Raw genomic sequence first — 12,226 nt, forward strand, 5'->3', positions numbered from 1 at the left:
TCCTCCCGGCACTTCTTCGAAGCACAGCTCCTCCCTCCCAGCATGGCAAGAGCCATGCTGTAGCTACGACTCTCCTTTCCATAGGAAGGAGCCTTGTGCCCTCCATGGGGCTGAGCCGAACCCACTGCAGCAGGGGAGGTCCCAGCTCTGGGGATGGGGAGGAAGCGGTGTGCTCTTCATCGCAAGGCAGGGCACAGGCAGAGGCAGGCAGCCTGCCCTCGTGCTGTCGTCATGGGCAAGCAGGAGGATTTGTGCTCAGAAGCCCAGGCCTATGGTTATCCCTTCGGAGCCAGAGGTCAGACAACTGGTTCCAGCACGACTGAACTGCTCCCAAGCACACTGGAGCCAAAGCAAGTTTGGAGGTGGTCAAAGTACAGTAGGGCTGTATCCACTCCTGGGGAATAAGAGCCATGCAGAAAACCACAAGCCTCCGTGGCAAGGAACCAAGCAGAAGTAAGTCCTGTGGCCATCAGGACACATCACCTTCAAAGCTTCCTAATGCTCAGAGCTGCTGCCATCTCCCCGCACAACCACTTAAACAAACCCCCAGAGGAAGCAGTGCTGGATAACAGTGACATGAGGGAAGAACAGAGAGAAATGAATATTGGAGATGTTGACAGCTAGAAATGTCAGCCCAACTAGCTCTAAGGAGTCCCACAGAAGACCAGACTGGTTTGGGCTCTGCGTGAAGAGACTTCACCACCAGTGGGAAGTATGGGTATCCATTCCACTTAACACATCACCAGCCCAAGAAGAGACAAGCAGAGAATCTTTTCCTCCTCTGTCCAGCAGGACTTGTACAAATTTACAGGATTATTAGAGGTGCCAATAGAAAAGCACCTCTTTGCATCACTTGTGGGTGGAAATGATGTAGCCAACACTAGCTCAATGGAGGGGACAGGCTTATTTTCTTCTTGCCACCACTTGATCATGCTGAAGGTCTGCTTGGGACTCAACTGGGAAGTAGATTCATGCATCAAGTCCAACCTTTAAAGATGGAACTGGGACTAGATTAGTTACAATGGAAAGTATTTCCCGACTGACTGCAGCAGAGAAGGAAAGGTCAGGAGACTCAAAAGCAGGCTTAGAGGAAAAACATCAAGGCTGCTGCTTTAACCACACTCTATTCTGTCGACTTCTTCACTCGCCTTTGATGGAGAGAATAAGAAAAGCCCTTGCACTTCCAAGCAAACACGTCTTCACCCATTATATTTATATTATAAATAGACACATTTGAGATTTCACAAATACACAGAGCTGAAGACACATTGTCTTCAGTCTACTGCCCATCCACAGACCCTGCAGCAAGCACCCTGGAGTGCCTGGATCCGGACGAGAGCTCACAGCCACACGGACGCACCTGAGCTTTCTGTTGGCTGTTTAACATCGTTCTACAGAGGGGACACGGAAGACATAAAGTGTCTAGAGTGCTTTTTAAATGAACCAGGTCTGAGGACTGCCCTACTCCCACCAAGTGAGACCAGGTTGCGAGTGAGCATTTGATTTCTCCTGGTCTGCTTCTAGCAAATGACCCCTTCACCCCGCTGCTGCCTCCACTCAAAACCTGGTCACGGTCAGCGCCGCCCGGCACCAAGCACTTCTCAGCCACCCCAGACATGTTAAGGAGCGAGAGCCTCGATCTGAGTGTCTGATTTCACCTGATCTAATTGCAACGGGTGATCAGAGGGGCAGAAAAAAAAAAAAAAAAAAAAAAGAAAAAATCTTGCTCTCACCTTAACTAGTCAGACAAAAAGCAACACCACAACCCCAAACCTTCCCTCTACTGCCACACGCTCAGAGCTCTGCCACAGGAGCTGCCTGCCTCGAGCTGGACAAAGACCCATGTCAGCACTTGGGGCCTGCTGGCTCACTTACCTTCTACTAACATTGGCAGTGGCTAATTGGAGAATGACTGCAGTGATGAAGCCTACACAGATGGGTACATTGAGCAGAAACTGCTCCAGGAGTCAGCAGCAAACAGACAAGATCTTCAGCAGTGACTGTGGGTGTCTAGCCTGAAACACCCAGAAGGATTCAGTTTTCAAAGGATGAAGCCTCAGCGATTCCTGAACATCGTGTCATTCCCAGAAAATCAGTCAAAGAGATCCTCTAGCTGCAAATGTTGATAAAACCTGTACAGCCAGGCACACCATGACTGAAAGCTCTGCCCAGCCACACTGCCATGTCCCTGCTCCTCTCATCTCCAAGTCAGGCAGGAACGGTCTGAGCCAGCAGCAGGGTGGGAGCCTCCCCTGAGCAGATACAAGGAGCCAAGGAGGACAACTCAGCCCGAGTCCCCTCTCTCCTCTGCCCCTCCAGGTGAACATGGGCACCATGTGGTGCCAGGACAGGACACTGCTGCATGAGGATCATGCACTTAGGAATAGTCCTTTAAGATCTACAAATGTTCTTTGAGGAAAAAACTAAATCTAAAGTGCTTTGGTTGACTCAATGTTTTCTATACCCTAGCCTAAATTTATGTTGTTATTCTTCCTAGCAGTTTTTGCATCCTCCCCTTGACACAGCTACATCTCTAGATATTTCTAGAAACCCAACAGTACTGGATCCAGCATTTCCACACTGAATGTCATCTACTATTCGAAACAGACCAAGGCCTCCAGAAAAGACCCTCTCTTGGGTACACCGAGAAGAGCCAAGGAGTCTCCCAGTCTCTAGAGGATCCCTGAGCTGCACTGTCCCCAGCAGGCCAGGTAGATCTGCCAGCACACAGTGGCCCCAAGACATCAGTGGACATGCACACTGCACTCTTGGCAGGTCACTGCCAAGCTCCTCCAGCCACCTGTGTGGTGCATGAGATGGGAGCAACCACGGAGCACAGGGCATGCGGGGCACCAGGCAGGAGCACCCCAACAGCATGGTGCACATGGGAAACCAGGGGAGTATCCAAACAGCATGTGAAGGAGCTGGTCCAAAGGGAAGGAAGGGCCAAGGCAGGGCTGTCAAAGGCAGCAGATGACCACTCTCAGGCTCTAGCTTTTAGGGGACCCATGTTTCACTTTAACAGTGCTCCCAGGGCTGGGGTTTTCCCTTCAGACACCCTAACTCGCAGACCAGCACCGCCAGCTCAAGGTTTCCCACCAGGCAGCATCTCCAGCCTGTGACGGAGCAGTCAGCGGGGGCAGTCCCAGAGGGGCAGCCCAGGGGCACCCCTCTGAGGAGCAGCCAGCTGAGGGGGTCGACCCCCAGCCCTGCTTCTCCTCTTCGGAGGCTGGGAGGAAAGCTGAGCTGGGGGCGGAAGGAGCCAGCGGGCCTGGGAGTGACACCTCACAGATTAGAGAGGTATGTGGCCTGGAACCTAAACACAGGATGTGCAGTGCAGAGGAAGGGCTGGGGGAGGGAGTGCGCCAGTTAGGCACAGTTAACCCCTTTGTGCGCTGGGCCTGAGCAGAGCTGCCCACCGAGCCTCTGCCGTATGTCCCAGCAACGGGAGCAGAATGACTTGAGTAGAGACCACAGGGTATAGGATGAACTTCTTCAAAACACCACCAGTCTCCCTGAGTGCACCAGGGAGCTGCACCATCCCTGCTCCTCCAGCGTCTTTAGCACAGCCAGTGCCTCCCTGCAGAGCCAGCACGGTCCCATCCTTCCCAGCAAGAGATGCTGCCTGTCAGCCATTCTCTCAGGAGGCCCAGATGTGGCGGTTCCTGTCCTGCTTCCTCAAGCTCAGGGTTAGCTCGAGCAGGAAGGAGAGATAAGGGAGAGCCAAAACTGCCTGGTTCCCCAGGTCAGGGTTCGCCAGGAAAGCCTGCTGGGGCAGCGCCAGCAGAGCCCCGGAGGGTGGAGGGCTGCCAAACCGGGGGGGTAGCTGCGGCCTCGCCGGACCGGCACTCTGCACAGACAGGACTCGTAGTGAGGGGAGATCAGTAGGAAGCGTTCAGCCTGCTCTGGGGCTCTTGAAACATGGGCTGATAATTTAAACTAAGTCTCCTCCAGCTGGTAAAATAGCGGTGCGGGGACCAGAAGGACAAGCAGGTCAAGACACTGGCCCTAATTTGGAGACCTGCAACTTGCACTGAGGGAAGAGAAATGGCAAAAGTTACGTCTGAGGGGAATGGCCATTTTGGGATCGGTTTTGGGGCAAACACTAGGCAGGCAGGAGCCTCCTTCTATCCAGCAGCACCTGAACTGCTCCCAAGCCACATTCAGCACGGGGCAGCAACCAGCTGCGACGAGGCCTCCACGCCAAGGAGCAGCAGAATAGAAGAGCTGACCCACGGTGAAATGGAATGGAGGAGGCGTGTGGCCGAGCAGCCTCCCCCTGCCCACGCCGCTCACCTCTGCCTTGTACATGCGGATGAGGCCCTGGTTGACCTTGGACCAGGAGGGCACAGCGCTGATGTTCCAGAGCTGGTTGGAGTGCTCGGCAAAGGGGCCCGTCTTCATCTGAAAGAGACCCAGGAGCAGGGCTGAGGGAGCTGGGCCAGCCAGGAAGCTCGTGCAGCAGCAGTGACTCACACTCACACTCTCTCCAAGCAAACATTCCCACCAAGCCCTGTGACCCACGCACCAGCCACCTCACTGCGCCTTCCCTCCCTCCCTCCCTCCCTCCCTCCACGCTCCCTCCCGCTGCGGCCACATCATATGAAGCCGTGGCAATCCAGCTCCCTCCCCGTTCCCCGATAAAATTAAGCCTTTTCCTGCCACGCTTTCCTAATCAGACCTCCCTCTGCACACCTCCCTTTTAATGACTGCATTAAAAAAAGCCCCATGTAAGTCCCATTCTCCCCCCCCCCCCAGTAGAGCTTGGCTCAACGCTGTTCCTATTCTACCCAGAAACCTCCCAGTGCAGCACTGCTGGGCTTTCCAAGAAAATGACTCATTCCCCATTCAGATCAACAACAAGCAGCAGCGACAACCGTCGCTGCCGTCCCTGAATACAGAGGACAGCACAGGTTGGCAGCAGCTCCGGTGTCCACAGCCCACTCCACACCTGCCTCTAGCAGAGGAGGGCTCAGGGGGGGCAGGAGTGGGGGGGGACACGCTCCAGTCCTGCTCTCCAAACTGGCTCCAGAGCTGCAAGTTGCTAGCTTGCAGCAGATGCTTTACATTTTTTTTTTTTTTTTTTTTAAATACTCCAGTGTTTCTCCTCCCAGGGCAAGGGGTTTGGAGGAGGGAGGGGAGGGGGGAGGAAAGCTGCAATCAGGGACAGTTGCATGTAGATTCCCTGGGTAGTTCTCTCTCCTTCTCCTCCATGAACAAAAACAGACCCTCGGGGAGAAAAAGAAATACAACGCAGCCACTCTGACTGAGCGAAGTTCCCATGACATCAGAAACCACAAGGCCGGAGCTCACGCTAAAAAGGAGCGTGGGGAGAGAGGAATCTCTTGGACTCTCGTTCTCAACTCAGGGCTCCAACAACTAACCCCTTCCCTCCACGTACGCACAGGCCTGGAGCGAGGGTGGGAAAAGAGCCTCCAAAACCACCTCTCTGTCTACTGTAAATGCAAGCAAGGCCGATCAATCTGCTTTGGGAAATTGCTGGTGCCCTTCTGCAAGGTCTGTGTGGCACCAGCCTGCAGCAGAGAAAGAAAGAGAGAGGGGAAAGGGGGGGGGGGGGCGAACCCAAAAAAACCCCACTGCTCAGAGGTCAGCGTGTTTCAAATCTGCTGACCTCGGGGCTAGAGCACCGGGGGAAGCGGGTCTGTAGTTTTGCCCGCTGCCAGCAGAGCACAGACACATCCCCGCTTCCCCTCGGCGGTTCTCGTGAGCTGGGGGATGACGGATGAGCTGCTCAGCCGTTCCCGCTCCCCTCTGCCGTGCGCGCTTTCCTTGCGGATACAAGATGAAACGCGCAGACACACAAAGCACGACGCTACCCAACAGAGCCGGCGTGTTATTAAGCTCAAGGATTTGGCACCGGTGGGCACCCGCGTTAAAGGCTGCCAGGGAGCTCAGCGCCAGGCGGTGTGCTCAAAGCATCCCTCCTCCCCGTAGCGGAGATTTGGCTGCGTGCGTTTCGACGCCAAGCCTTCCTCCGGCATCACCGCCCTTCGCAGGGGCGCAGCTTGCATCAGCCACCGCCACCGCGCTTTGCTTCTCCCCGCTTCTCAAGCCGGGGCGAGCGGGCGGGAGAGCGCGGAGGAGGTGAGCACGGCCGGCCGGCCCCATGCTCACACCTGGGGCTGTGCGAGCACAGCCAGCGCCGCGGCCCTCCTCACCCAGGGCGCCCGGCGAGGAACGGCTTGGCCACAGTTTCAAACCGGGGAGGGAAAAAATAAGGGGGACGAGGGGGGAACCAAAAAAAAAAAAAAAAAAAATCATCTCCTTCCAGCCACAAAAGGCAAAGAGAGAGAGCTGGCGGGGGGTGGGGGGGGGGGAAGAGCGAGAGGTGGCGAGCGTGCTGCAGTCCCGCAGTGACCCCAGGGGAACGGAGTGAGTCAGAGCAGCCATATTGAGCAGGAAATTACTCACAGACGCGGCGTTCCTGCCTCTCGGTTCCCAAGAGAATCGGCCTTTTGTAAATGGTTCCTCTGTCAGTGCCGGGGGGAGGGGGACGGCTGAGGCCGTGCTTTCCTGTCAGCTCCTTCCCTTCCAGCAGAAACCCGAGCCCTCCCTTCCCAAACCTCCAAATTTAGAAGCCAGATTGAAGCTGAAATTTCTGCTGCCTACCCTGGGCCCTCGGAGGAGCATCTGGGCGATCGCGCTGATCCAACCGCAACAGCCGGGGTGTAGCCAGCACCCCCCTTCTGCCCAAACACACACAGCCCTGCCATCGCTGCTGTCTGCAGCCCCTGGCGCAGCAGGCGCCGCAGAGATGCTCCCAAACCCTCCTCGTCCTCGCGCCTACAGATACCACACGCACCCCACGGCACATTTTGGCAGGCAAGGCAGCAGCGGGGGGGATAGCTCGAGTCCCAGCCAGCTCCGTAAACCTCACCCTGCCCAAGAACCACCCCGCAAGATTTCCCAACAGCAGCCCAGCTTACGCAAGGCTCACTGCCGTGCCTGTGCGCTGTGCAGGGGGGTGCTGCTGTAAGGAGGATGCCTCGGTGGGCTCAGCCCGGACATCATCTTGTTGCTACTTGAAGAGCCTGAGGTTTAAATATACACGTGGCAAACACCACGACAGCGTATATTCATATCCCTGAAACGTCACCCAGGGACTGAGAAAAATACCTGCTCAAGAGAACAATCTCTTGATTGAAGGAAAACAACCTACCTCGGTTGTAGCTTGCTGAAACAAAACCTGCTCTCATGTCGGTAAGATGTACCAGACCCACTATGGGAACTGTTGAGGTGTTTGCTACGGACTGATCACCTTTAAAGGAGAGCTGTTTCCAGCTGACAAGCTCAGAAGAATAATATCCTTCATTTATTAAAGTCTTTAATCCCTTCTATCTTTTCCCCCTGCTATTTTGTTTTGTTGTTGATTTTGGCACGAAAGCATTTGGAGGGCACTCGAGGCTGTCTCAGCCCCCCCTAGTGGCAGTTACACCCTTCCCAGGCATTTGGGAGAGAAAAAACAAATTTTAAAAGCAAAATCTGTACAAAAAGGAAACAGTGCCTGCATGAAGACAGATTGAAAATACCATGCATTTGATAATCCAGGTTGTTGCCATTCCTTAGCGGCTGACACCAGGAAGGCTGGAGAGGAGAGCTCCTTGCCACCAGGTGGCACTGAGGAACTCAGCAGAAACGCTGAATTCCATGATTCTCAACAAATGTGCAGAAAAGGAAGTGAAATCACTTCTTTCAAAAGCCTACTGAAAAGCTAACTTTCTGCAGGCAAAAGCAGAGTGACCTGAAGCAGCAGTATGGTGCTGTGTATTTTAAAATTAATGTGTCACCTGTGCCCTGCAGAATTTTCTACACACGTGTCAAGAGATGTGTTTTCATGGTTTTAACAGGTTAGCGCACTGTCTGGGTATCACAGAGGCCCGAATTAAAATATATCTTAGAGTGCCTTGGCTCCTGCTTTCCTGTCCTCATCTTGATCTCTTCCACCAGCACCTCCACTACCCATGGCATGATTTAGCTCTGCATTAAGGGTTAAACCCTGTGAGGTGCTAAGTACCAACAAACCCTACTAGACACAGCACTTCCTGGGGTTTGGGCCAAAGGCTCCTATGAAAATTTGCTACATGAAAGGCTAAGTTCATATTCTGTAACCTCCCTTCTCATCTAATCACTAAATTAGAGAGGCAAGGAAGGGGAGAAAGCAAACAGAACAGAGGGGAAGAACTGCACTCTGTCCTTCAAAATTAATCCCATCAACTCTCTCTTGCCAGAGACAAAAAAATCCCTCACATGTGGCTCTTGCTCTCCCTGCCCAGACAAGGGGGAACGGTACAAACATGACCAGATCAGCCACTGCAGCTGAGGGCAGAAAGCTGTGAGCTCCCTCATTAAGAAATGCTGCCCACAGCTGGCAACAAGCTGAGTATCACCAGTCCCTCACCCAAGGGCCCTACAGTGCTCGAGCAGAAACATGGTCCTGACAGTGCTGCCAGCTGGGTGAATCTCAGCACCATCTCTGTTCTAGACTGTTTGCAAATAAGGCGCATTTAATGGGCAACTCTTTAGGTAGAATCTGCAGGAGACAAAGCTGCACAGAGGTTTGAGTCTGCCCTAAGCAAGGGAGGCCCAGGGCCTGCCAGGCAGCACCCAACGGCTGGAGGGAAGGGAGGTTATCTTGGCAAGCCCAGTCGCTTTGCAGCTCCTACTTCATCTTCCTAGCATACTTACAGGCACCAGTCTTCTCCATCCAGGTTCCCACTGACTGATCCAAGGGATGATCCAAGGTTATTTGTTTGCTCTTGTTAGAGATCCCTTCAACTGCAATCCACAGCCCATCTAGCTTAATTACACTTTCCTCTCAACATCCCTGTCTCAACTCATTCAAGGAGAGCATCTCAGACATGTAACAATGGTTCATCCACACAGTTCCATGACAGCAAGCAAGCAAAGGAAGAAGAGAAAACCACAGCCAGAGTCAAGTATCTAATGTCAAGAGAACTTCCCTGTGGGACAAACCTTCCAGTCCTCACCTCTGTAATGAAGAGAATGCACTCCAGGAACATGAAGTCCTTATGGTTTTCATTTACCACCTTCTCATCAACAAAGTGTCGAGGCTCCAGATTTGGATGGTCTAAAAAAAAAAAGAGACAATAGGAAGTAACCTGTATGGCACCCCGCTTCTGAGATCAAGTTCAATCAGGTCTTGTCCTGCCCTTTTTCCAGAAGAAACATGATCCTCCCATCGGAGCTCTTCAGAAGTCAGCACAGAGCTGCTCCATTCCATCTCATCTCCCACTCCAGTACCTCAGCAGTGAGAGCACCTGGTAAACTCCCCAGGGCAGAAAATGTGTTTTCTAGCACCAAACCCAAGACTCTCCTTTTAAGAAGCTTGTAGTCATTGCAATAAAGACAGATGTACTGTACAAGGAAGCTTTCCATCTCCCAACCTAAGCAATGAGCTTTAATTGGAACACTGAGGGAAAAAAAAAAAAATCCAAGCCCCAAGCAAACTTCTGCTGTATTATACATAAATTTGACATATTTGAATTTAAAAGTCAGTCCCAAGCCCCATCATCTTTGCAACCTAGACAGATGGGGCAGGGGGCAGGCTGGGACATGAAAAGATTTTTATTAGTACCTATCAGCTGGGAACTGCCCCATATGAAAGGTAGAAATTGGAAGTCATCCAAGCCCCACACGCCCTGACTGCCAGCAGGTTCCATCCTGTAGGTCTTCTGAAGTTTTCGCATCACTTCTAGGTACCTGAGACCAAAGTGAGAAGGAAGGGTTAAGACAAGGCATTCTTCTGTCTTCATTGACTTGCACAAGGATAAGAACAACCAGTCTGGAAGACACAACTTTTATCACTTGCAAGCAGGACCCCCACATACAGCACAGTACATAGAATATATATTCAGCTCTTTTGGCACAGAAAGCAGCCTGATGGGACATATAGTAGCAAATACCAGCACCTTTTAAAAACTGGTTTGTTTTTTTCATTTTGTTTCGCTTTTTACACCAGATTCACTAAGAAATCAAGTGGCAGTGGTTTATTTTAGCTGCAGTGTCTTATGTTGGTGCAGATCTTTCCCCACTCCACTGTTTGTAAACATTGACACTTCGGTCTCCTTCAACAATTTCCAAAAGAGCTTAGAAAGCTTTCTATCTTATGGCAACCGCTACTTCCACTTTTCAGGTGGAAAATTAAAGCTGGAAGTACTATTGAAGGAAATTTTCCGTGCCACCAAACAGTGATACATCTGGGATTAGATCTCTGGACTCCAAGCACCCATTCCACCAGTTTCATCACTACCAACTCTACCTCCTGGGCTGGAAACACATTTAGAGAAGCAGTGGAGGCCTGCCAGTTTCATAGATGTTGGCTTTTTGTTTTGTTTTGGGTTTTTTTTTTTTAAATGCCTGAAGAGATGTTAGATCCTCTGATCAGATATTCCTGTCTATCACAAAGCCCAGAGCTTCACCCACATACTTCTGCAGAGCTCAATAACCTGTGCTCAACTAAAGTAACTTCCCAGGAAGACACTCAGCCTCTAACAGACAAGGTGCTATCGTCTCTTTTGGAGAGAGTTATAATGGGTCACCATACACAGTCCATTAAAAAATACATCTGCCTCTTAATTTTGCCTAAATTTGTCTTCAGTTTTCCCATTCTGCCCTTTTTCCCTAGGCCAGCAAGCCCTTCAGCACTCACGTTCTCTAATTATGTACATGCCTTTGTAGAAGGCCCTCGATTTGCCCAGCTCACACCCCTGGAGGAGGCTCCTCCTACAGTTTCTTATTCCCAAATGGGTGCAGATGAGTGGAAGAATGGGGGTACAATCAGCCCAGACTACAGGAGCAGTCTGGTGTACAGACAAGGCAGTAACAGCTCACATCTCAGACAGCTGGAAAGGGACACTGTCAGGGACCACTCCTCAGACAGCCCAATGCTTCCAGCCCTTCTCCTTCCATGAGCTTACCTGTTAAATACTTTAAAGACGATGGCCATCTGGTCATCCACTCTGAGTACACCGATTTTGCAGAGGCAGCAGAGAAAGGCTGCAAACGCAGCTTCGTGCCCTAGAGATAAAAGACATGAAGAGATCTGACACTGGTGTCTCTGCTCCCCAGAACAACCTTTCTGTGGGCACCACAAGGGCTCTTCAGAAATCACAGCAGTCACAGTCCCATCTCAAGAGCCCCAACCCTACTGTTCTATTAATGCCATGAGCTGACAATACTACACTCCCATGCAGCACCCACCCAAAGAATACCTTCCAGACATTCATAAGGTGATTATTAACTTTGAGAAAAAAAGGAAGCTCTTGAGGAAAAACAGCTTCAACACTGGGCATGCTGGGAGTAAGGCAGGGCCTTTCCGAGGAGCTTGGCACAGCAGAAGTGGAGCACTGCAGTCATCTGCTCAGGGGATGCAAGAGAACCTCACATCTGCAAGTAAACAGATTTCCTTCTGCTTCAAAAATATGTCTGTGTCGGGAGGATGCAGATCCCACAACGCTGTCAGGAACAGTCTGTCCCAGAAGGTACTGGGATCTCAGGCTGAGTCTTTGCAAGTTGGTCCTCCAGCTAACAGCAAGGAAAAGAAACAACCAGCAAACCCAGAAATGTCTTTTAGTGAAAGGGACCACAGAAGAAAGAGGAGTACAAGATGAGCAGCTCCATGCTGTGAAGAAGTGCAGCTCTCAGTGTAGGAACAAAGTGCACCTATGGTCTAGCCACTGTGCTAGGACATGGGCCTCTGGCTTGGGACACACAGGCGGGGAGGAAAGGCTGAATTTCCTTCCCCGAGCTGACAAAATCCCAGCTAGCAGGTCCCTTTCCAAAGACAACATCTCCCCCTGGTGCCGGCGAGCTGCAGCTCTCCTGGCAAGCACTGCACAGCCTCCAGCTCTTCATCCCTTTACCCACATCCTCCTCTTCCTCTCCCCGCTCGGGTCCAAAGTCATGTTTCCCTGCACCCACAGCATCCTGCCCTCCTGCCGTTTGGTGAGGACACACCTGTCTTCCAGACAGAGGAGAAGAGCACGTAAACAATTCTGGATTTAGGTCTAACTGAAGCCAGTGTGGTTACTTCAACCTGCAATTCAGTATCTCCTTAGGTGCAAAATGCCTTCAGATTTCTAAGTCCCTCTGTAAACAGTGATGTCACTTCTAGGGAGCACCAGACCTCAAGACACCTCCCACTGAACACAAACTTGGTTCCTGCTGTAGCTCCAATTCAAGCAAT

The 12,226-nt window shown here is 51.9% G+C and overlaps 1 protein-coding gene across 3 annotated transcripts in view; it reads right to left on the reverse strand.

The window, feature by feature from the left end:
• The window catches only part of PTPA (protein phosphatase 2 phosphatase activator), a 28,814-nt gene that overhangs the window by 6,241 nt on the left and 10,347 nt on the right, over positions 1–12,226 (reverse strand). For 2 of the 3 annotated variants that reach the window (XM_033011916.2, XM_042786455.1), the window contains 4 exons: positions 10,959–11,058; positions 9,617–9,741; positions 9,009–9,109; positions 4,297–4,404 (listed from right to left, as the gene is read on the reverse strand). In XM_033011916.2, coding sequence (XP_032867807.2) covers positions 4,297–4,404; positions 9,009–9,109; positions 9,617–9,741; positions 10,959–11,058 — 434 coding nt within the window. Of the gene's footprint in view, positions 1–4,296; positions 4,405–5,401; positions 5,535–9,008; positions 9,110–9,616; positions 9,742–10,958; positions 11,059–12,226 lie in introns of those variants that run through there. The other variant, XR_006164761.1, reaches the window with a different exon arrangement.

This window comes from Tyto alba, unplaced genomic scaffold (assembly GCF_018691265.1).
Source record: "Tyto alba isolate M040663 unplaced genomic scaffold, T.alba_DEE_v4.0 Super-Scaffold_11, whole genome shotgun sequence".
NCBI lineage: Eukaryota > Metazoa > Chordata > Aves > Strigiformes > Tytonidae > Tyto > Tyto alba.